This window comes from Gymnoscopelus braueri (assembly GCF_963280865.1).
Source record: "Gymnoscopelus braueri genome assembly, chromosome: 3".
NCBI classification, from domain to species: Eukaryota; Metazoa; Chordata; class Actinopteri; order Myctophiformes; family Myctophidae; genus Gymnoscopelus; species Gymnoscopelus braueri.
Window position 1 is genome coordinate 54,261,057 of NC_137612.1, and position 26,600 is coordinate 54,287,656.

At 41.8% G+C, this 26,600-nt stretch overlaps 1 protein-coding gene across 1 annotated transcript in view; it reads right to left on the reverse strand.

Annotated features, from left to right (window-relative positions):
* LOC308082035 (NACHT, LRR and PYD domains-containing protein 3-like) overlaps nt 1-26,600 on the reverse strand; it is a gene marked incomplete at its 3' end in the record, with an annotated part of 74,618 nt that overhangs the window by 21,478 nt on the left and 26,540 nt on the right. The window contains exons 3-9 of the mRNA XM_080423646.1: nt 24,777-24,849; nt 23,768-24,008; nt 22,499-22,536; nt 20,417-22,262; nt 7,487-7,660; nt 5,004-5,162; nt 1,670-1,713 (exon numbers count right to left, since the gene is read on the reverse strand). Of these exons, the coding sequence (XP_080279772.1) occupies nt 1,670-1,713; nt 5,004-5,162; nt 7,487-7,660; nt 20,417-22,262; nt 22,499-22,536; nt 23,768-24,008; nt 24,777-24,849 (2,575 nt within the window). The remainder of the gene's footprint in view (nt 1-1,669; nt 1,714-5,003; nt 5,163-7,486; nt 7,661-20,416; nt 22,263-22,498; nt 22,537-23,767; nt 24,009-24,776; nt 24,850-26,600) is intronic.

The window sequence follows — 26,600 nt, forward strand, 5'->3', positions numbered from 1 at the left end:
GTCCTTCAACAAGTCAGGGAACCTGAGAACCTCTTCTCACGCCTCCTGGTCCACTGGGTCCTGAGAACCTGGGACGCCCTGGATCAGGACCCTCTGATCAGGACCCTCTTTATCAACTAATTTAAGGTAGGGGTGTATCGTAGCTTTGATTTATAGTTTATTTATTTATTACAGTATTACCGTATACAACATTTGCACTACATGTTGATCTTTTTACCTCTTGTTTACAGACAGTATCTTGTAACTACTGGCATGTTGATGCCTTGGCTACCGTACCTCTTGTTTAAAGTACTACAGTATAAGTTGTTGTTTAGTTATATGCTTGTAATATGTTTACATTACCGGTATGCCTTATAAAGTAATGTTGCACTAAACAACATGCTGGACAGGAACTGTAACCAAATAATGGTATAAATAAATAAGTAAATAAAAGCCTGTTGCAAATAGCCGCCTGGTTCTTTTAAACGCCTGGGGTCCAAATCGCCCGGGCTACTATTTGGAAAGATATGGATCAGCATTTTATTAAGTATAGCTGACGCAGAAGCTCAGGTGTCATGATGTGAGGGGTTTTGAGCTTGTAGATCGGCTAATGTTGCCATGTTTGAAATATAGGCAATTTACAAGCTCACAACTCGTCACTATGCAACACATTGTGAGTTTGTAGATTGGCTATTTTTACTATTTTGAAATAGACGATCTACAAGCTCACAATGTGTGAACAAGTGAATGAGTGGGTTTCTGTCATTCTAAACTCCCACATAATTCTATTGACTGACTTAAGCTCTCAGCCAGGGGCGTCGCTACGGTGTATGACCACCTTTTTTGACCAACACACACGCAAATCAAGCGTTGTGACTGTGAACGCATAGTGTGTCACTTCAATAAAACAGACAACAGTTAGGCCGAACTGTTTTAGTTTGATTGCTGAAAAGCAAAAAGAGTTTAACACCACTGCCATATACAAAATGTAATCCTGTTATTAAACTCAATTAGATGAATGATTAAGTGTTGCATATGTAATGACGAGCAGTGAGAAAGAAGCAAATTATAACCCGTTGTTATCATTAATTTGTTTCATATCTTAGGCTACAACAAATAACCTTCAATCAATCTCTGCTTGTAGGACGACATGGATACAAAAGCACAATGAAATGTCTTTGATCCACAGCTCAGCAAGCTGACAGAGATAACTCTCTCCCTCTATTGGCTGTTAACTGTACTGCGCACCGAGCTCCACAGTAATCCAAAGAGAATTGATTGGTCAGTAGACGGTAGTATGTGTTGATCTGTTGCATGCAGCATGTTACCATGGTGATGTACCCGGTAAGAAGTGAACGACTAACTTGTAACTGAAACAGGGCTTCACCTGAAGTTACCTCATTAACCCCTAAATCCAGCTTCATAGTTACTGTCCCATGGAAGACAAGACAATGACGGTGAGTTTCTTGATGTCCAATAAACAAGGTCCCATTTCAACTATGTGACATTTGTTAGCAATGTTTGGTGTGCTTGACAAAGTACAATGTGAAAGAAAACCAAATGAAAAAAAAAATGCAACAATGTTGCAACTACACCCCTGAATCGCACAGAGTCTACCAAACTATACAGTAGGTGTGAATCTGCCCTAAAAAAAACTATGTATAAAATGTTAATATTGACAGATACTCACATCCTTTAATGAGATGAGAATTGAACCGATCTTCTCCACCAACTCTGTAGGAAGTAGAACAACAACAATGCATCAATGTCTGTCTAACACAACGTCTCCACTACCTGACACTATTATTATTATCATTATTATCATTATTATTATTATTATTATTATTATTATTATGATGATGTACACTACAGTGTTTCTCCTAACATTATCCTGACCAGGCAGCTCATCCTGACAAACTCACTGCCACCCCCTGGAGGACCTCTCGTTTGTAGCTCATAACTGAGGACCTCTCGTTATGTATTTGTAGCTCATAACTGAGGACCTCTCGTTATGTCTTTGTAGCTCATATATAACTGAGGACATCCCGTTATGTCTTTGTAGCTCATATATAACTGAGGACATCCCGTTATGTCTTTGTAGCTCATAACTGAGGACCTCTCGTTATGTCTTTGTAGCTCATAACTGAGGACCTCTCGTTATGTCTTTGTAGCTCATATATAACTGAGGACATCCCGTTATGTCTTTGTAGCTCATATATAACTGAGGACATCCCGTTATGTCTTTGTAGCTCATAACTGAGGACCTCCCTTTATGTCTTTGTAGCTCATAACTGAGGACATCCCGTTATGTCTTTGTAGCTCATATATAACTGAGAACCTCCCGTTATGTCTTTGTAGCTCATATATAACTGAGAACCTCCCGTTATGTCTTTGTAGCTCATAACTGAGGACCTCCCGTTGTCTTTGTAGCTCATAACTGAGGACCTCCCGTTATGTCTTTGTAGCTCATAACTGAGAACCTCCTGTTATGTCTTTGTAGCTCATAACTGAGGATCTCCCGTTATGTCTTTGTAGCTCATAACTGAGAACCTCCTGTTATGTCTTTGTAGCTCATAACTGAGGACCTCCCGTTATGTCTTTGTAGCTCATAACTGAGAACCTCCTGTTATGTCTTTGTAGCTCATAACTGAGGATCTCCCGTTATGTCTTTGTAGCTCATATATAACTGAGAACCTCCCGTTATGTCTTTGTAGCTCATAACTGAGAACCTCCTGTTATGTCTTTGTAGCTCATAACTGAGGACCTCTCATTATGTCTTTGTAGCTCATAACTGAGGACCTCTCGTTATGTACTCAAGTACTGTAATTCAGTCATTTTTCTTTTGAGCTTTTTACTTGACTGGAGTATTTTCAATTTGCAATACTTTTACTTCTACTTCACTACACCTCAAAGGCAAATAAAGTACTTTTACTAGACTACAATTATTTGAAAACTTTCGTAGTTCGTTACTTTCTAGGTTTTGAGTATCATTACAAAACATACATTAACCACTTCAGACCTATATATACTCAAGCTATTTGAAAATAGCCAATCTACAATCTCACAACACGTCGCAATAGGACACATTGTGAGCTTGTAGATCAGCTATTTTTGAAAAAGATACTTTAACTTTTGTTACTTTAAGTATATTTTGATGCCAATACCTTTGTACTTTTACTCAATAGAATGTTGAATACCAGACTATATTTACTTTAAATTAAATTAAAATACCAGTACTTCTTCTACCGCTGGTGTGTGGTGAATTCAGTTTCAACTAGAAAAGGTGCTCCTCGGAGCACAGGTCTCAGCCAGGTCAGGTAGGTTATTGTGGCCTCCTGGTGGCACTATAATAAGCCAATGTGAAAAGGGTGCCATTTCTTCCTAGGCCGTGCATGGCAATCGGACACTGCATTCATGATTTGAGGCATTTTGTTCTAAAAATGTGTTTTGCTAAATTTGACCTGCTGGTGGCGCTATAACAGGCCAATGTTAAAAGGGTGACATTTGTTCCTCAACATAGTGTGAATGTGCGTGGAAAGTTTCACCGCAATCAGACGCTGCGTTCATGATTTGCGGCATTTTGTTCAAAACAAGCCACTACTGCAAACTTTAGATGTTAATCTTAGCCAATCAGGATGGAATATGAAAAATCAAACAGATCCGTCTTGATCACATGAATACAGAGATCATGTGTACCGATTTGTGTGAAATTTGGATGAAATGGGAAGGAGTAATATAAAAAAAAATGTTTTACATAAGTCGGCCTCTTGGTGGCGCTATAAAAGGCAGATGTGAAAACTGCAGGGCAAAAGTTTTTCCTTGGCCTCTAAGGAGTGTGCATACAAAGTTTTATACAGATCGGTGCAGTTATAGGTAAAAACACGAATCGGCCTGTTATAGCGCCACCATGAGGCTGATTTGAAAATTTTGAAGTGGCATTTCTTCCTCGGCATAGTGGGAATGTGCGTGCACATTTTCAGGGAAATTGCATGCTGTGATCATGATTTGAGGCATTTTGATCAAAACGGAGCACTCCTGCAAACTTTGGAAGCCATTTTTAGCCAATCAGGATGAAATATGAAACATCTGAAATACCGGTTTCATTTAATGACTATAGAGATACTGTATACCGATTTGCGTGATGTTTGGACAAAATCTGTAGGAGTACTGTCAAAAAATGTGTTTTTAGAAAAATCGGGCTCCTGGTGGCGCTATAACAGGCCCATGTGAATAATTTGCTGCAAAGGTTCTGAATTGGCATCCAGGAAGTGTGTGTGCACAGTTTTGCTGCAATCAAGCCAACGGTGTCGGAGATTAGCTATTCACAGACGGACACACACACACGGACGGACGGACAGGGTGCAAAACATACTCTCTCGCCATGCCTTTCGGCATAATCCATACCAGACGAAATTCTGAACCAATTGCTGCGCAGAGACATAGAGAGAGGGGGGAGGGGGGGGATTTATTTGTGTACATCGCAGAGAGATGTTGGACATGAGACATGATTAGACAGAGGCTACAGTGATTGTGACGGCTATGCACTGTGTTGGATATCTCTCCTTTCAATGTGATGTTTCTGTGCTCTCTTTATCTAGTCACTTAAATGCATACACAGAGCATAGCACTGTGTTTTGCGCAAAGCACGACCTTGGTCATAAAGAGAATGACAACCGATACTCTGGTTTAAATGTAACAAAATAACTAGTCTTCATGAGACAAAGTGTGTGCGGCCACCTTTATGTCTCTTGAAGAATAGTTAATTGGATTCTTCTGCCGTGGGTCGACACCACTACAAAGACTTGTGTGCGTAGCATTCCTGTGCATAGTGGTTGATTAATGTAACGCCCAAACCACATCTGTGAATAATCTAGCGTGTAGCGCAGGTGTTTAGAGGCAGCGCTGCGTGTTGCACATGACTGAACATAGTAAAATAGCGATGGGTGACGGCCCCACATGCAAACATTACCCACAAATAGCGGGTAACAGGTTCTCCTGGAAAACAGTGCCCCAAGTCTACTTACTTGAGATTCTTCAGCCCAGCAGAGAGCAGCGTCTTCATTCCTGACTCAGTCACCATGTTTAGACTCACGTCCAATTCTCTCAGATGGAGGGAGGGATTAGAAGTTAGAGCTGAGGCCAGAACTTCACAGCATCTCTCTGACAACGCGCAGTTCTTCAGTCTAAATGAAGAATCCAATCAGATGAAGAGAGAAAGGGAGAGAGAGAGAGAGAGAGAGAGAGAGAGAGAGAGAGAGAGAGAGAGAGAGAGAGGAATGATTACAAATTAATAAAATACAGTATTCCTGGATAGAGTACAAATTAATAAAATACAGTATTCCTGGATAGAGAACCATCTATTAGAGGAGCTGGTCTTGATCGACTGTCAAGGTTTTGGACTAGTGACCCAAGAGTTGGAAAGAAAATATCTAATGTAAATATTGTTTAGTCAATCAATAAATAACATATTTTAATGGCTATCACGTCACCTTCTGTTTAGCATCAAACACGTTACGTAATATAGTCGTTTTGGATTAAATAACACTGTTTATCCAGACATGCATAGTGTGAACACACAAGGCTATCAGTTGAGTTGTGCATTTTATAGTAATTGGTACTCTTACAGTCCCTCAGTAAACTATTATTGTATTAATTGGTACTCTTACAGTCCCTCAGTAAACTGTTATTGTATTAATTGGTACTCTTACAGTCCCTCAGTAAACAGTTATTGTATTAATTGGTACTCTTACCGTCTGTCAGTAAACTGTTATTGTATTAATTGGTACTCTTACACTCCCTCGGAAAACATATTGTATTGTACTTCAAAATGTTTCTTGTTAATGGTTAAGAGATGCAGTTCAGAACACACAAGACCTCCAGAGTTTGAAGATATTGTTTGGCAGAATTATGATGTGTAAGTCAAAAAGAATGAGATGAACAGACACAGTATGAAGTCCCTGCTCTTTAGAATTAGACGAACAGACACAGTATGGAGTCCCTGCTCTTTAGTTCCAAACTTTTAAAGTTCACACACATGTGCTACCGTCACCCATTAAATCACTTCATAACACCCTCCCACCCCTTTCTATTCTGAGGTGAGATACTCCCTCTAGTGTCCATTACAATGAACTGCTTTAAGATGAATAACTGGTTCATTACATGAAACATTAGTTGAACCTGTATTGTACGCTGAAACAGCTCTCAAAGTCACTCTTTTAGCACAAACAAACAAAGTTGATTCGGACAATATAAAACATCACAAAACCCAGTACTAGTAAATGTTAACATCCTGCTGATTTTGCCATTTTTATTAGGAAGAAAACCCGGACTGGATCCGTGGATCCAGATCTTCATATAGTAAAATCAACAGGAAGTTAACATTTTTTTTATAAAAAAAAAGAAAAAACAGTACTGGGTTTTGCGATACTGTCTGAATCATTTTTGTTTGTGTTCGTTTATGTGCTGAAAGAGTGACTTTGAGATCTGTTTCACCGTACAATGTAAGTCAATGAGGAGCATATTTTTAATTATCAATTTCTAATCATGGCAAGGTAACTACATAACCCAAACCCCCCAAAAATGTGTGAGTTATTTTACTTTGGTACTTGAAGTATATTTTGACGCCAATACTTTTGTACTTTAACTATACTTTGGTACTTTGGGGCGGCAGTGGTTCAGGGGTAGAGCGGCCGCTCGGCAACCGGAAGGTTCCCAGTTCGATCCCGGGCTCCCCCAGAGTCAGTGTAGAAGTGTCCTTGAGCAAGACGCTGAACCCCTAATTGCTCCCGATGAGCAGGTTGGTGCCTTAAATGGTTTCCTACACCATCAGTGTATGAATGAATGAATGGGTGAATGTAATGCACAATCATTATAAAGTGCCTTGGATAAAGGCACTATATAAATGCACAATAACGCAAGTGATATTTTGAATACAGGCCGTTTACGTATTTTTATATGGTGGTATTGCTACTTTAACTTAATAATAATAATAATAATAATAATAATAATAACATGGGTACTTCTTCCACCACTGATTCAGAGCTACATAGTCCAGAATGATATTTCATGTAGGAAGGAGATAAACACACTCACTCATAATGGACACAGAGGAAAACTTACTACTTAATTGCTTACTTACTTTCTACCTGAACAACCTTTCAAGGATGGCCATCTAGGTGAGAACTGTATTACTGCAATGAATACTCACACTAATTAAGAATTAACATTAATATAAATACCATTCAAAACTAGGGGATGACAGTCTGACAAAACACATTCAACCACTCAGTGTAACCAGAGGTGTTTAGGTTTTAAATGTGGTATCTCAGCAAAAAGACTACATACATTAGTCACTATATCTTATCAATAATTATGGTCAGTGTGGATTACCATGATTTCAACCTTAACCACACCCTTCAAATAAAGTACAACCATCATAACTACATTATAATCACTTACTATAACAGAACTGATACAAATCAAAATACAAATTGAAAATTAATCTGACCTGAGAATGTCCAGACAACAATGTGGACTCTTCAGTCCAGCACAGATGAGCTCTAGTCCGGAAACATCCAAGACGTTTCCGCTCAGGTCCAGTTCTCTCAAATGGGAAGGATTAGAGTTGAGAGCTGAAGCCACAACCTCAATGTGATCCTCTCTGAGGCCACAGCCAACAAGTCTGTAATTACAGATTAAATGTGTGACAAATGCACATTATATTATTATATTTATCTGCTTGATCTATGGGTGTTATTATATACGAGTGATATGTAACATCTGATTTACTTGTGCATGTTATTATATACGAGTGATATGTAACATGTTGGACTCTGTGAGCAATATGGACATTTCCAATTCACCGTGGGGATTCGAGTGCTGGTTTTATGACTGAAACGCCGAGGTGCGGAAGTATTCTGACGGAGCCGCCACGGTGAGATAAACCCAAGCTTTCTGTTCTGTGGATTACAATTTACGGGGTACCCCAAACTTAAGTTATTAATTGGATCGCCGGTGCGGAAGACCGCTTACGTTTCGTTTTGGATTAAAGGACATTGATAACTTAGGAATTTATGCAAAATCTGCAATAATGAGCCCAAGCCATCAGTCGGAAACCAGGACCTTGACGAAGTATATGTTATAAAAGGTGATCGTTATAAAAAGGTATATTTCAAGAGAAGACACAACACGACTTTCCAAAGAAGGGGTTCTTATTACAATTAACGTTGAACTGACAATTATTAAGTTTGCACAAAACAGTTTAGACGTGAGGCTTTACAAACGGAGATCAACACGGTCTTTAGTCTGCAATGAAAATGTCACAACTGCTGCTGTAAGGCAGATCTCAATATATTAAAGGGGTTGTTTAGTAGAACTGTTATCACAAGGAGTATGTTGACGTCTGGTGACTTCAGACCCCCACCATCGGAGGGTCCAGGCAGGCACGCCGGAAGGGGTTAAATAGTGGGGGGACAGTGGTGACGTCACGACTCCCCCCGCCCCCCCACCCACTGCATCGCGGGCATGTACGTGCGCGAAGCGCGCGCGATTTCTTTTGCTTAATTAATTCATTAAATTACCATAAAACAGTTAACAGTGCTTGTGTGTGTCAAATGGGGTGGGCCTTCTCTGTATCTACGTGACGGTTAAACACCATACAATATGTCCTATACAATAAAATCATTAACAACCAGACAATTTTTTTTTCCTATCAAACATAATATACATTCGAGACCGCGGTGTGAAGAAACCGTGCGGACTATAACGTGAGACTGTTTGTTATTGTTTGTAAAGCGGGTAACCGACCGTCCGTGCAGCGCTCTGACTAAGTAACTTTTGTTGTACCTTTGTTTATTGTTTACTGGGGAAGCTGTGATTTGGGTGGGAGGGAGTTTGTGAAAGAAGTAAGTACTGTTTTGTTTATCTGTTTGTTTATTTATTTTGTTTATTAGGGAAAGAGTTAGGGACAGAAAAGCCAGAACTGTATTATTTATTACCCTTTGTTTTGTCAATTTTAATTTGTGGCTAAATATATAAAGTAATTTAAGTTCAAAACCTGCCGATCCCGTTGTTATTCCTTTTAGTTAATAGTTATCCTTTCAAGGTAAAGGCCGATTGTTACAAATGTAAAATCAGAGATGAACAAAACAGATCAGTCATGTTCAGTCAAGGAGGTTCCCTGTGGTGTTGCCTGAAATGTTTTTTAAGTAAATAAGCGGCCGTGATTAACACATATTTAATAGAAATGAGTAGTCCAGCAGCTTAGCTCCCAAATATAAAGGAATCATTCAGTTTGCGATAAAAGCATGACATTTGGTACACTCATAGCCAAAGGCATTCCCAGAAGATTTGGATATGGAGGCATCGTGCATTTTCAACATGGCGCCCATGGCAGCTATTTTTCAAAATGGCCACCAGCAACAACTGTTTTCTAATGAGTGATGGATATAATATGATACTGCATACAACATTTGTAGAATTTATTTACCTTATGTGCTTGGTAATGTGTTTTTTGGATAATTGAACATTTTCATTAAATTCAAAATGGCTGCCATTTTTTCAGACTGGTTAGATATGGATGATCTCTGTGTCAAATTATACATTTTTCTTGATGCAGAATTTTAATTAGGAACTTTAGAATTTCTAAGAAGCTTCCTTCTATCTCACAATACTCATATCAAGTGAGGTCAAACCTAGGGTCTATCACAGGGAACTGAGGGAAGACTATTCACACTCGCCTTCACAGAAACAGAGGGCTGTGCTTTTTTTGTAACTGAGATTTTTTGCATTTGCACAACCCCAACACAACCCTTCTTACATTTGCAAAAGACAAGTTCATAACTGGACTAGCCTGCATCTGGTAGGCATGTCCAGAAGGGTTCATAGTCTCCCTCAGATGTCTTTGACCAGCCCCATTTGCACAGTGAAGGTAGTTCTGGTTTTGACACCAGCACTTGACCCCACACGTGGCCTCCTTGGTATACAGCTCTCTTGACATGCTCTTCTAGGGCAGCCTTGGTCGGAGGGATTGATTGTACATTGTGCCTCTTTGCAAATGTGTGAGACCTTGATATAGCTAGCAACAAGGGGGACTTCAGTGTTGTATGCTGGCAAGCGGTCAATGGTCTTGGAACATCCTCCCTAAGGCCCACTGAGTACAAGAAGGCTTCGATCAGTCCCTTCACCAACAAAACACGGGATGTTGGATCATAGAGATTGATGTGCCATGGAAAGAATCCCTAGCTGTTATTGAACTGGGATTATGATCAATATTGTCAACAGCAGCAGTGGTAAACACATGACTGCACAACTGTGGATGGCATACCACTTGTTCTCTATGAAACTGCTGGCAGACGTGGTTCCTCATCTGAATTGAGAGCTGAAAAACACGATCATAGGATACGCTCAAGCCCAGATGTGCCATTTTATCTACAAGTTCCCTTTTACGTGTGTGGGCATGCAACATCAGTCCTATGTATAATGGAACTGGTGTCTCCTGTGCAGTACTGTGTCTGACAAAATCTGCTGTGTCTGGTGCCCGCTTGAGCTTAACACTGTTGAATTTGAGCAACTGAGCAATCGTAAGTGCTGCAGGAGATGTTGGTTCTTCCATCTAGTCTTTGATGCTGGGTCCCTCTAGGACCATGTTCACAAGGGTAAGCAACAGCTGTGGCACAGAGTCCTCTTGGCATTGTTAGGGAAAACCATTAAATGGTTTGGCCTCACCAATATGTGACGGCGGACAATCTGTGCAGCACGTGCAATGTGCACAGCATCTTTGTTGTTATGCTGCTCACAGGCTTTGGCAAAAGCAGTGCCGATGTCGTGTTCAAAGGCCATCAAGACATCTCTTCCCTTGTTGTAAGCTTGCATATCAGGGAACTCGGCAAGAAGTCCCTCTTTCAGCCGTGTAGAGTTAACTCTGTTATCAATTATCAACCTCTACGCCTAGCTGTTCCATTCGTGACTTGTAGAGCTGGGAAAGTTCAGCTAGTTTGAATACAGGTGCTGACCCATCATGTTGTCTGGGCTCTTTTATGTAAAGCACCAACTCAGCAAACACAACACCAGAGGTTGATGCTGCATGTCCCTGGCCATCATCTTCAAGACCTTCTTAGTTAGCCTTTCTGGCACTATTATAGAGACCTTCTACTTTTAGCACCTTTTACTACAGGGAAACACATTCAAGCATGGGATACAACTAGGTTCGGATAAGAAAATTGCCCTACACCTAGCCCGATCGTTCATCCAGTACAATTCCTGTGCAATCTGTACACCATCCGGGTAACTATATGAAAGTCATATAAAGCCCTGTTACCCTTGGCTCGGCTGTCCCGCACTGGCACCGCATCCTGTCCATTCAGGTGTGGCTATCTAACTACATCTTAATATGTAAACTATTAAGTAGATGTGGGGCTAACATTAGATAGCATTTAGGACACTAAACTACACTACTAAACTATCACCACAACCAGCACATTAATTACAGAAAATATGGCATTATTAAGCAGAGTGTATTTAGCTGGCACTGAACCCGCATCAGTGGTGTCACCAGTGTGCCCTGGCTGTGCTTCAACATCCACGCTTACATTTCTATTCATCGAATGGTTCAGTTGTTTTCATTTTGCAGATATAAGGATTTTTGAGTTTATTGGATCAACATTTTAATTCCAATAAAATAGATAATAGCTCTATTTTCTTCGCAATTTAGATTTTGGCCATATGGCTGCCATCTTGAAAGAAACAGTGGTCATATTCAGTTGTGAGGTAGAAGGAAGCTTCTGGCCAATTCCAAAGTTCCAAATTTGAATTCTGCATCATAAAAAAATATTTGACACAGAGATCACCCATATCAGACAGTCGTACAAGTGACGGTTGCCATCTTGAAAAATGGAGGCCATCTTGAATATTCAATGACAATTTTCAATTACCCAAAAGACATTTACCAAGTACTATGTACGGTAAATAAGTCTGAAATATCATATTATATCCATCACTCATAAGAAAACAGTGGTTGCTGGTGGTATATCCAATTCTTTTTGGAATGCTTTTGGCTATAAGTGTACCAAATGTCATGCTTTTATCACAAACTGAACGATTGTTTTGGTTATCTGCTGCACTAGTGCTCATAACTTTACACTGTTCTCATTTGATTAGAATACAAACATTAAATAATAAAAACGATCACAACACGCTGCTGTTGCTCCACTCGATGGCAGCGAAGTGAAGAAATGTTCTGTCAATAGATGAACAGCTTGTACGACCGCATGTCATTTGTTTACATACTTTGGTTCCCTTAACAAAGGTCCTTGGTCCTTGATCTGAACCTTTTAAGCAAACCTTAGGTGTGAAAGGCACCTAAAATATCTGGTTCTTCATACATTAACAGGATGTCAGCAAGAACAGATGGAAAGTTGTCTCTAAACTACAGCATGGAAATTGCATTGATGTATTAAGTATCTTGAAAACCTAAGTTATGACGAAGCTCATTGTTTAAAAGACCATCCTCTAGTAGTCACACACACACACACACACACACACACACACACACACACACACACACACACACACACACACACACACACACACACACACACACTTTACTGACAGTACATTTTGCAGTTTGGGTGCAGTTGGGTCAATCAAAGACAAATAGCCTATAATTGTCTCCACCGGAGGCGGAGAGTATGTTTTCGCTTCGTCCCGCCGTGTGTTAGCTTGGCCCCTAGCCAAGCTAACATTGGTCAAGCTCCACGTGACACGTGACAATATGTTGACACCAATGCTTTTGATTGGCTAGAGGGACGCATGACGAAATAAAATCCTATAAATAGGTGTGTCACTTCAAAAAGCCATTATGTTTTTGAAGTGAGGTAAGACAGGATCAATCAGTCTTGATTGGAACAGTACCTTCCAGTACAAATCACCCGTCCGTGCGTGTGTGTGTCCCTCTGAGAACACCTAACATTGGTCAGTTTCACGTGACATCACAATATGTAATATAAATATATAAATAGCTTAGACAGGAGAGGCTACTTTAACAACAGGACGCATTAAATACATTGCACTCACGGCTGGGGAAGCTAAAACTGCTAATCATTGACGAAGTTTCCATGGTGGGTGCAGATCTTCTACATCACATTCACAAACGCCTTCAAGACATCACAGGCATACACAGCTCAGAGTCCCGTTTTGGCAATGTCAGTATCCTCGCAGTCGGTGACCTGTACCAACTACCACCAGTCATGGTAAGTATTCGATACCCCTTCTGATGCCTATGTCAGACTACATGGTTCATTGTGGAAAGAAAACTTCCAACTATTTGAACTAACAGAAACGATGCGCCAGAAAGATCAACCCTTTGCAAAACTGCTTATGAGAGTTCGTACAAACACATGCTGTGCAGAAGACATTGCACTGCTACACACCAGAATCGTCTCTAAAACAGATCCCTCATACCCAAGTGACGCATTGCATGTCTTCAGAACAAATGCAGCCACAGATTCACACAATGGCGAAAAGCTAATAAAGTTGCCAACAGAAATATCCAACATCACCGCAATTGATTCACAAAAAGATTGTAAGACAGGACTAGTTAATGTTACACTATCAAGCAACCCATCGCATACAGGAGGCTTACGGGAGGTCGTGTCTGTAGCAGTTGGGGCCAGAGTCATGTTGACAACCAACATCAATGTCTCTGACATTGTTCCTCATCTCAGGGGTACATACATTACTTTAACATTCACCTTTTAACAAAGAACTTTTTGTTTAACTAAAAGATATATCTTTTACCCTACTGTATCTCATTAGTTATTGTTATAATATAATTGCTATGATATAGCATGTTCTATTTTAAGTAAGAATTAGAACATTCCTAGAGAACTATGGTTAAAGATAGGGTAAGTGATTTCATTTGATTAAAATAGCACGGGTCTGCCGGCGGACATTTTCTAGTTATATTAATTATTAATGAATATTGGATAAACTGTGGGTGAAATGATGCAGGAAAGGAAATACATTAATGGCATTTATCTATAGGCCTATTAGGCCTATAATCTTGACGTGTCTGTGTTTGTTTTGTAGTATTTTAATATTACGTCATTTTCCATCAGGCACAGTTTAGCCATCTACTACAGTACACATGCAGTGTTGCCAGATTCTGTGAGAGAAACAAGCAACCAGGTCTAGGAAAACCAGCCCAAAATCAGCCCAAAAGAAGCGACTATGGGCCACATGAGCACTTTAACATATACATCAGCTATTTGTAAATAGTAGATCTACAAGCTCACAACACGTCGCGTTGTGAGCTTGTAGATCTGCTATTTTCAAATAAAATCTTGCGGGGAAATGATAATAAGCAGATCTGGCAACCCTGTACACGTGTTTTTATTTTGTTTTTGCAAAGGGGTCCTTGGTAAAAAAAATAAAAAAAAGAGGCTACAACACAGTGGAATAAAGGCATCTCTTTAAGCTTGTATGTATATATATATATATATATATATATATAGCAGAAAGAAACTTATGGTGGAAAAAAATAAGGAAGGAATTCAAGTTTGGTGGGAGTGATTTAAAGTTAAAAGTTATTAAACCTGCGGACGAATGGAAAAGTGGCGACGTGAGAAAGTGATGGATTACGCAGAGACTTTATTGCTGTTACCATGGATAAAGTATACAGTCACAAGTCACTTCACTACAGTACATCATGATCGGTGTGATCATGATTCGACAGTGGCGAGTGACTTTCATGTTTACAAGTACGTATATCTCGCTGGCTGGTGCTACTGTTGTTGTCTCCGCCGTAGGTGGAGAATATGTTTTCGCTTCGTCCCGCCGTGTGTGAGCAAACATTGTTAGCCAAGCTAACATTGGTCAAGCTCCACGTGACACGTGTCAATATGTTGACACCAATGCCTTTGATTGGCTAGAGGGACGCATTACGAAATAAAATTCTATAAATAGGTGTGTCACTTCAAAAAGCATCTACTTTTTGAAGTGAGGTAAGACAGGATCAATCAGTCTTGATTGGAACAGTACCTTCCAGTCCAAATCACCCGTCCCGTCCGTGCGTGTGTGTGTCCCTCTGAGAACACCTAACATTGGTCAAGCAAAGGCGCAGAAGGCCAAAGCTAAGAAAGCATACTCATCTACAACAGGGACATCAGGCAGTCTCCTCCACAGTTGCCCCTGTCAGCCTCACAGCTGAAGAGCTGGAGGAGGAACAGCAGAAGGTTCAAGAAGAAGAAGAATCGTATCCAGAAGGCTTTCCGTCGTACGTCGCTCGTTCCTCTGGGCAGAGACAGAATCTACAAACAATACTGGTTTTTCCCTTCCACCTGTGCTCTGTTTGTGGAGGATGATTACTTTGGGCTGACGGAGGACATGCTGGAACCCCACCCTGCATCTCTACAGGATGAACAGATGGAGGATGAAGGACAGCAGGACACACAGATGGACACCATACATAGCCCCACCTGTATCCCTGCCAGTTGCCTGCCAGTCATACGCCCCAACCAATGGGCCTTCTACAGCTCGGTGGAGGAGGTGGAGCAGCTGATGGAGGCATTGAACCCGCGAGGTCACAGAGAGAGCAGCCTCAAGGAGACGCTACACCAGGAGAAAGACAGAATCACACAGATACTGAACAACACTGCTACTGTCAAATATAATTATAAAACCAAGGCCCCAGAATCCCTTGCTACAGCTGAGAGTTTCGTGGAGAGCCGACTCAGAGATATGCTGTTGGACATTGAGGAAAGAATCTACGAAGGAAATCTGGAAACGCTGAAGATAACGGAGAGAGAGACATGGAGATCAGCATTGGAGAGAGGACAATATGAACTGCTGGCTGCTGATGGCAGAAAGAACGGAGAGATGAATGGTGGAGAGGAGATGGAGGTGGATGACTCTCAGCCAGTGAACAGTACCGTCCACTGCCTTGCTCATGCCCTGTTTCAGATAGAACAGGAAATCGAACGCAGGTTCCTCCAAGTTCCTCTGGGCGGCGAGGAGTCCAAGAAAGACAAGAAGAACGGTAAAAACAGGAAGAAAAAATGACGACCCGTCCAGTGACAGTGACAATGGCAGTGCCAGTGGTAAGATGGTTTTGGAACGTTGGAGAGAATCTCTGCAGTCCTGCTCCAGTCTTTTCCAAGTGTTTGTCCATCTGTCCACTTTGGAAAAGAGCATCATTTGGGCAAAGTCTCTCCTCAACGCTCGCTGTAAACTGTGCAGACGGAAAGGAGACGCAGAGACTATGTTACTGTGTGACGGATGTGACCGAGGACATCATTTGCAGTGTTTGAGACCCAGACTGAAGTCTGTCCCGGAAGGAGACTGGTTCTGTCCAAGCTGTCGTCCCAAGCAGCGCTCTGTCCGTCCCGTGTCTGTTTTCGCTTCGTCCCGCCGTGTGTGAGCATGGCCCCTAGCCAAGCTAACACTGGTCAAGCTCCACGTGACACGTGTCAATATGTTGACACCAATGCCTTTGATTGGCTAGAGGGACGCATGACGAAATACAATTCTATAAATAGGTGTGTCACTTCAAAAAGACGTTTACGTTTCTTGAAGTGAGGTAAGACAGGATCAATCAGTCTTGATTGGAACGGTACCTTCCAGTCCAAATCACCCGTCCGTGCGTGTGTGTGTCCCTCTGAGAACACCTAACATTGGTCAAGCAAAGGCGCAGAAGGCCAAAGCTAAGAAAGCATACTCATCTACAACAGGGACATCAGGCAGTCTCCTCCACAGTTGCCCCTGTCAGCCTCACAGCTGAAGAGCTGGAGGAGGAACAGCAGAAGGTTCAAGAAGAAGAAGAATCGTATCCAGAAGGCTTTCCGTCGTACGTCGCTCGTTCCTCTGGGCAGAGACAGAATCTACAAACAATACTGGTTTTTCCCTTCCACCTGTGCTCTGTTTGTGGAGGATGATTACTTTGGGCTGACGGAGGACATGCTGGAACCCCACCCTGCATCTCTACAGGATGAACAGATGGAGGATGAAGGACAGCAGGACACACAGATGGACACCATACATAGCCCCACCTGTATCCCTGCCAGTTGCCTGCCAGTCATACGCCCCAACCAATGGGCCTTCTACAGCTCGGTGGAGGAGGTGGAGCAGCTGATGGAGGCATTGAACCCGCGAGGTCACAGAGAGAGCAGCCTCAAGGAGACGCTACACCAGGAGAAAGACAGAATCACACAGATACTGAACAACACTGCTACTGTCAAATATAATTATAAAACCAAGGCCCCAGAATCCCTTGCTACAGCTGAGAGTTTCGTGGAGAGCCGACTCAGAGATATGCTGTTGGACATTGAGGAAAGAATCTACGAAGGAAATCTGGAAACGCTGAAGATAACGGAGAGAGAGACATGGAGATCAGCATTGGAGAGAGGACAATATGAACTGCTGGCTGCTGATGGCAGAAAGAACGGAGAGATGAATGGTGGAGAGGAGATGGAGGTGGATGACTCTCAGCCAGTGAACAGTACCGTCCACTGCCTTGCTCATGCCCTGTTTCAGATAGAACAGGAAATCGAACGCAGGTTCCTCCAAGTTCCTCTGGGCGGCGAGGAGTCCAAGAAAGACAAGAAGAACGGTAAAAACAGGAAGAAAAAATGACGACCCGTCCAGTGACAGTGACAATGGCAGTGCCAGTGGTAAGATGGTTTTGGAACGTTGGAGAGAATCTCTGCAGTCCTGCTCCAGTCTTTTCCAAGTGTTTGTCCATCTGTCCACTTTGGAAAAGAGCATCATTTGGGCAAAGTCTCTCCTCAACGCTCGCTGTAAACTGTGCAGACGGAAAGGAGACGCAGAGACTATGTTACTGTGTGACGGATGTGACCGAGGACATCATTTGCAGTGTTTGAGACCCAGACTGAAGTCTGTCCCGGAAGGAGACTGGTTCTGTCCAAGCTGTCGTCCCAAGCAGCGCTCTGTCCGTCCCGTGTCTGTTTTCGCTTCGTCCCGCCGTGTGTGAGCATGGCCCCTAGCCAAGCTAACACTGGTCAAGCTCCACGTGACACGTGTCAATATGTTGACACCAATGCCTTTGATTGGCTAGAGGGACGCATGACGAAATACAATTCTATAAATAGGTGTGTCACTTCAAAAAGACGTTTACGTTTCTTGAAGTGAGGTAAGACAGGATCAATCAGTCTTGATTGGAACGGTACCTTCCAGTCCAAATCACCCGTCCGTGCGTGTGTGTGTCCCTCTGAGAACACCTAACATTGGTCAAGCAAAGGCGCAGAAGGCCAAAGCTAAGAAAGCATACTCATCTACAACAGGGACATCAGGCAGTCTCCTCCACAGTTTCCCCTGTCAGCCTCACAGCTGAAGAGCTGGAGGAACAACAGCAGAAGGTTCAAGAGCTGCAGAATCGTATCCAGAAGGCTTCCCGTCGTACGTCGCTCGTTCCTCTGGGCAGAGACAGAATCTACAAACAATACTGGCTTTTCCCTTCCACCTGTGCTCTGTTTGTGGAGGATGATTACTTTGGGCTGACGGAGGACATGCTGGAACCCCACCCTGCATCTCTACAGGATGAACAGATGGACCTAACATTACAATAAATATGAAAATTAGTATTATTGTCTGTTCACCTGCCGGAGGTTGTATCTCATTACTTATTGTATCTCATTACTTATTGTTATGATAATATAATTGCTATAATATAGTAACATGTTCTATTTTACGTAAATTAGAACATTCCTAAAGAACTATGGTTAGAGATAAGGTAGGTGATTTCATTTGATTAAAATAGCACGGGTCCGCTGGCGGAGACTTGTGCTCCGAGGAGCACATTTTCTAGTTGTTATTGTTATTAGGTTTAAAGTGAGTACTGAGCACAGTGAGCAGCACCACCTCTCCTCCTGGCTTGTGGATTGTAGTTTTTAAAAGCAAATTGAATAACTTTGGGGACTTCTGTTGCTGTTGCCATTGTTGTTTTTCCTGCTGCTGTGGCGCACGCACTGATCAGGGTTGCCAGATCTGCTTATTATAATTTCGCCGAAAGATTTTATTTGAAAATAGACGATCTACAAGCTCACATCTAATAGCCAATCTACAAGCTCACAACGCGTCGCGATGCGACGCGTTGTGAGCTTGTAGATCTGCTATTTTCAAATAGCTGATGTATATGTATGTATGATGTATAGGAGACCTGGTTCTGCCAGACCCCTAGTGGTTGAAATGTATGGGCACAAAAGGGGGCATGCCCATATATGGGCATATAGTGATGACATCAAGGATCTCTATATATATGGGTATTAAAGGGACAAGGACTGACCGATATGAGCATACAGATATTGAAATCTGAATGGCTGGGTAGGAAAAGAGGGACAGACCGTCCGACCGACCGACCGACTCCTGTAGGCCGACCCCCTGGGTCTGGCAAACAAGTTAATTTTGGGGGTCTTTGACATGAAGAAGTTTGAGAACCACTGCTATAGAGTATATATCTATCAGTGTATTGTCTAAATAGTTACAGTGAGCATGATGTAAAATCCTTAAGCAAGGAGATGTGTTTTCCTCCAATCACAAAGCAGAACCAACATGAGAAACATATTCCACCAATCACACAGTACAATCCTCAGTATTAATGTAACTCTGAGAGTGTACCCATGGAACCAAATGGACCCTTACAGGTCTGTAACTCTGAGAGTGTACACATGGAACCAAATGGACCCTTACAGGTCTGTAACTCTGAGAGTGTACACATGGAACCACATGGACCCTTACAGGTCTGTAACTCTGAGAGTGTACACATGGAACCAAATGGGCCCTTACAGGTCTGTAACTCTGAGAGTGTACACATGGAACCAAATGGACCCTTACAGGTCTGTAACTCTGAGAGTGTACACATGGAACCACATGGACCCTTACAGGTCTGTAACTCTGAGAGTGTACACATGGAACCACATGGACCCTTACAGGTCTGTAACTCTGAGAGTGTACAAATGGAACCAAATGGACCCTTACACTCCATCCAAACTGCCAGTGAGTGATCTGACGACGATATCACACAAGAAACTGTCCTGATATGGAGCGTCGGCCATGAAGTAGAGACATTATCTGAACCAAATTAACGAATAAGGAAATGAGAGAAGCTACAGGCACAAGAAAAACACAGCATGCATGCGCGTGTACGTACACACACACACACACACACACACACACACACACACACACTATGATGCTATCACTGTACTGTTTGAACCATTCATACGTAAGTCAAGTGAGAGTCTCACTGTACTGAACTGATGACGGTCATTTTAACTATAATGATGTTCTCATTCCTCTCTCTCTCTCTTCCCTCCCACCCTCTTTCTCTCCCTCTCTCTCATATATGCGTGTGTTTATTTCTTTTATTTTGAATGAATGAAAGGAGTATATGAGTGAATGGTGCTCTAACATTCACATGACTACTAACCTGGCTGTTGTGCAGGTCTTCACAGCTGGGACCAGGTTCCATCGCCCCTGCCCTGATGTGTTGCATTTTTGCAGGTCCAACACCTCCAGAACCTCCTCTGACATCTGCAGCATTCTGAACAGAGCTGAACACTGGATCTCAGAGAGTTTCTTTCCTGACTCCAGGTACCGTTCGATTCCCTGACTTACTGAGTGGGCCTTCATCTCCATCAAACATTGGAAGATGTTGATACATCTGTCAGGAGAGCCACTGCAGGGATCCATCTCCTTCAGGTTGGCAATGGCTCTCTGGATCTCCTCTGGACTGTTCTCTGTCTGACCCAGCAGGCCTCCTAACCCTCTTTGGTTGGACTTCAGTGAGATTCCATGAAGGAAACGGACAAAGAGGTCCAGGTGGCCACTCTCACTCTGCAGGGTTTTTTCAATTGCAGCTTTCAGGAAGTCAGACAGGGAACTGTTGCTGTTGAAATCATCATTGTTCAGGAATGCCTTCAGTACCTCCATGTTCTTCTGTGTGAAACAGTCAAACAGGTAAACTGCAGCTAGAAACTCCTGGATGCTTAGATGAACAAAGCAGTAGACTGTTTCCTGGAAGAAATTACTCTCTGGTTTGAAGATCTCTGTGCACAGTCCTGAGTCCACTGGACCCTCTTTAATATCAAGGTGACATTTCTTCAGGTCTTCTTCGTAGAAAATGAGGTGGCCTTCCTGCAGATGTTCAAACGCCAGCCTGCCCAGCTTAAGAAGAACTGCTTTATCAGCCTCTGTGAGTTTCTGTTGTTTCTCACCATACTTTAACCACTTCCTCTTTGTCTGGACAAAGATGAAGTGGCTGTAAATCTCAGCCAGGGTCTTGGGAAGCTCTCCTCTCTCATGTGTCTGCAACATGTCCTGCAGAACGGTGGCAATGATTGAACAGAAGACTGGGGTTTCACTCATGATGTGGAGGTTCTTTGATGCTTTGATGTGTGAGCTGATTTTGTTGGATTGATTCTCGTCACTGAATCTCTTCTTGATGTACTTCACCATCATTTCATCTGTGAACCCTTTCACCTCTGTCATCACATCAATTAAGCCATCAGGGATCTGTTTGGCTGCTGCAGGGCGTGTGGTTATCCAGATATGAGAAGAGCGAAGCAGTTTCCCTTTGATGAGGTTGACCAGTAGAATCTCCAGAGGGGCAGCCGTGGATAAATCATCAGAACAGTCATGGTCAGTCTTGAAGTCCAGCGTCAAGTGACATTCATCTAAACCTTCCAGGACAAGCAGAACTTTGAAAGGACTCTGGTCGTAGTTGGGGTTTCCTGACATCTGTAGCTTAGTGAAGATGTAATCAAGAGCTTCTTTTGGGATGCATTTGGATGCCTCGATGCATTTATGGATTAGCTGTGCCAAACTAAACTTTCGTTCCCCCAGCAAATTGAGCTGGCGGAATTGGAGCACGAATGTGAGATGGGGATCTTGATCTTTTTGATTTGCCCAGTCTGAGACAAACTTGTGTACGAGAAAGGTTTTGCCAACTCCTGCTTCGCCAATGGACATCACTGTTCTCATGCGTTTGTTTTGTCTAGAAGGGTGTTTAAAGATTTCACTGAGTTGGATCTCCTGCCCTGCTTTATTCCTCTCTATCTGTGTGACCTTATGTGCACTGCTGATCTTTGTTTCATCCACATGTACAACAAGGAGACGTGTGTAGCATTCTTCAAAATCCTTCTTATCCGCCCTTTGGACTGACCCGTCAGGTACACACGTAAATGGATCCTTAACGTTTGTTTTAAGCTCGTCTTGGTAGTGTGTAATATGATATGTTGATATGATATGTATATCTTCTTTTATTATCACAAATCCTTTAGATATTGAGGGAAATGATTAGATCGGCATGATGTGTTAACATAATGAATAACAAAATGTTTTCACTTGACATTATTATTACTATATCTTTGTCCAAATCTTTTATACTTTACTTTGCTTACTTTACATTACTTTACTCCAGCTGGTTTCTACAAACCAGTGTAAGTGTAATGTAAGTTTAATGTCCATTGAAAACATAGCAGATTTAAACCATCATGAAATGAGCACTGACCTGGGCCATATGTAGATGGAGGAGAAGGCTGAGAACACCTGTTTTGAAATTGATTGATTGATTGAATACTTTATTAGCAGTTTGCAAAAAAAAGCACAAGAAAGTACAGTTCAATACAAGGTCTGCTAAGAGGATTTTAAACCCAAGAAAGCCTATGGCTTGTTTCCATTGGGGTCCTTTGTACTCAATTCATCGAAACATTTAATGACAGACAAATATACACTACTATGCAAAACATCATATAAACAAAAATATGTACAGTAAACAGTTCGTGGGGGTGGGGGTGGGGGTGGGGGGGGTCTAGGCTGTGACTTTTACAGGGGCCAGTTTTGAGTTGCAGCCACCTGCAAGTGCTCTTTCAGGGCGGTTTTGAAGGCGAGTAGGGTTTTACACTCCGTTACGCCTGTTGGTAGATAGTTCCACATTTGTGTGGCATAGCAGGAGAACAAATTCAACCCGTTGTTAGAGACAAATCTGGGTTGGACGTGATTTGTGGAGCTTCCTCAAATGTACAAAATGTTTTACTAACCGTATATAAATCTAACATTTCTATATAAATACTATAGGCTCTATAGGACTGTATATAAATCTAATAATTCTATATAAATACTATAGGCTCTAAAGGACTGTATATAAATCTAACAAATCTATATAAATACTATAGGCTCTATAGGACTGTACATAAATCTAACAATTCTATATAAATACTATAGGCTCTATAGGACTGTACATAAATCTAACAATTCTATATAAATACTATAGGCTCTATAGGACTGTACATAAATCTAACAATTCTATATAAATACTATAGGCTCTATAGGACCGTATATAAATTTAACAATTCTATATAAATACTATAGGCTCTATAGGACCGTATATAAATCTAACAATTCTATATAAATACTATAGGCTCTATAGAACCGTATATAAATCTAATAATTCTATATAAATACTATAGGCTCTATAGGACCGTATATAAATCTAACAATATAATTGGAGTAACCTCTGTCTGTCTTGGGTGGTGGGTGGTCGACCGGGTATGGGCTAGTTCTATATAAATACTATAGGCTCTATAGGACCAAACATGTGTCAACAACTGGAAATAAATGTAGTATTAGAGAAGAATAAATGTGTTTGTCTCTTAAGCGTAAAGTTAGCAAAAAACACACCATGGCCTGAAAAGCTACATTCATTTGTACACAATGTTGTGTAGAGAGACATTGTCCTCCAAGACTTTTGGAGAAAACAATTTAAAGGACAATTGCTTACAGATCAGCTAGGAGACACTTCTCATGTTCTTCTAGACCTTTGTAGAAAATGTGTTTGGATGTGCTGGAGTTCAGGAGTGTATAGAGTTGCCTCATCTTATTCTGACTGGTATCCTTAGACGTCACATTATTGTAGCCCTCTTGGGTGATAACCTTCTCTTGAAGGAGCATATCCAGGATGGGATCGACCATGATCACTCTCTCAATCAGTTTAGACCGGTGTTGATCAACAAAGAGGCCCACTGAAGATATTTAAATGGAATGAAAATTTGTATTGTTGGTTAAACTTTATCTCTGTGGTCAAAACTTATTTAAACATGCTTCTGAACATTATATGATTTAACCACTTAAACGCTAGCCTGGGAAGCAAAGCTTTTCGGGTCTATGATCCGGTCGGGAGCGGAAGTAGCCCTACATCACCAGGCGCGCCATTTGCGTCATCAGGCGACCGGATCGCGACAATCCGGAAAGACGTCACCCCAAAATAGGTCCGTCCTAATAAAATCCTTGATGCGGCGTAGTTTAGCTTATTTTTTAAATATAAATGTGAGTGTACTTTCCGGAGACTATTTAGCGTCTGTATTATCCGTATTATCCCACAGGGAAATTCTATTCCATTTAAATAGGGATTGGGGAACCAAAACAAAGCGGCACCGCAAAACTAGACCGGATCATATGGGTCTTTAGTAACGCATACCAGGCTTTCCTCCGTGGTGGAAAGACTGGTGACGCGAGGTTACTTAAACGCTATACTTTGTCGTCGGGGGTCCCCGACGACAAAGTATATACGGAAGTATATACGGACATACGGATTTCAGTTGGAAAGTTATCTTATACATGGAATGTTAGATCTATTTTAATAGTATGTAGGATATGCATCTGACACTGTTTTAACACAGCACTGTATGTGAATCACTTAAAGGAATACTACAGTCTACAGGTAAATAGTGTGAACAGACCAGACAGTTTCATCAGTTTATTGAAGACATCTATTCTTAGTGTCAGCTTACCTTCATCTTTAGAGAGGCCTCTTCTTGTTGACCTTGAACTTGACATTGGAGGGTCAGCGTCTGTGGCTTCATGCTGGTCATGACAGGATATTATATAAACATTTTATAATGAACAATATTGCTCAACTTTGATGAGGTAAAACAAAAAAAGGATGAAAAAAATGAAAAATAGTGCTCCTAGGAGCACAGGTCTCCGCCAGGTCAGGTAGGTTATTGTGGGCCAGCAATGTTGGGGATTCGCCAATCATGATGGAAAAATCTGACATATCGGACGGATCGGACGGATCCGACTTGATCACTTGACTAAAGAGATAATGTGTACCGATTTGCATGATGTTTGGACAACATTTGTTGGAGTAATAATAAAGAAATGTGCAAAAATCGGCCTCCTGCCAGTAGCTACAGAGCTACCTTGTATTTATGCTGCCAGTAGCTACAGAGCTACCTTGTATGCATGCTGCCAGTAGCTACAGAGCTACCTTGTATGCTGCCAGTAGCTACAGAGCTACCTTGAATGCATGCTGCCAGTAGCTACAGAGCTACCTTGAATGCATGCTGCCAGTAGCTACAGAGCTACCTTGAATGCATGCTGCCAGTAGCTACAGAGCTACCTTGTATGTATGCTGTCAGTAGCTACAGAGCTACATTGTATGCTGCCAGTAGCTACAGAGCTACCTTGTATGCTGCCAGTAGCTACAGAGCTACCTTGTATGCTGCCAGTAGCTATAGAGCTACCTTGTATGCTGCAAGGTGTATGTAAAGAAGGCAGGGTCATCTACGTCATTTTCGCTATCATGCGATTCCAGCCGGCAGATTCGCGCATCAGGGAGCCAGACAGCAGCCTTGAGTTCAGTGGGATGCATTGGAGTTAATGAGAGCCCAGTGGATCAGTCATGAACAAAATATATTTCTGAATGACTGAGACCTTTGTAAAGTAATTGCTTCTGGAAAATAAAAGAAGACATATCACACATTGTTTTCTGCTGTGTTGCTTTTCGATGTGTCCACTGTATACGTTTATTGAGCTATCTAAAGTGCACAAAGTACGTGATACTGCAGAGCCAGAAACCAGTGTTGCCACGTCAACTTATTATAAGCGACTTTGGGCTTATCTTTCTGTGAAGTTGCTTGTAAATATTGGTAGTTGGCGGTTACGGTTTTTGGGGCTTTTTTCTAAAGTATAGTTGATTATTTGGGCTTGCTTCACAATTTTAAATGTATTTTAACCAGTGGTTCTCAATCATTTTTACGTCATGGCCCGCCAAATTAATGTGTAAATATCCCTAACCCCCATCTGAAAATGTTTTGCGCCAGGGAGCCCTGTACCAGATTTGTGTTGTTAAAGTGTTTAAAAAATCCTCAAATATTTCACATTTTTAAATATTTTTTAAAAATAGCAAATCTACAAGCTCACAACGCGTTGCATCACGACACGTTGTGAGCTTGCAGATCGGCTATTTTCAATGTATAAAGGTTTAGAGTGCTCATAATGGCCTAGTGCAGGTCTTCAACATTAACCTAACATTACCTGCTGCTGATTGGCCGTTTTAGGCTCTTGATCTCCAGGTGAAGCAAAGACTGGAACTCTGCAAAAACTTCCTTTTGCTTTGGAAACTTTTCTATGTCATAATAGACATCAGAGCAGAACTATTCGACGTATGACTGGAAAGGACTCAAAAGGGCCTTGGATGCATTGGAGACCATATGAACTGTGTCTCCACTGATGTCGAGCAATGCAGGGTTCTCTCTTCTTGCTAGTGTCTCCACTCCAGCCTTCTTCCCTCTCATCACAGCACAGTTGTCCAGGAGAATACTGACGACTTG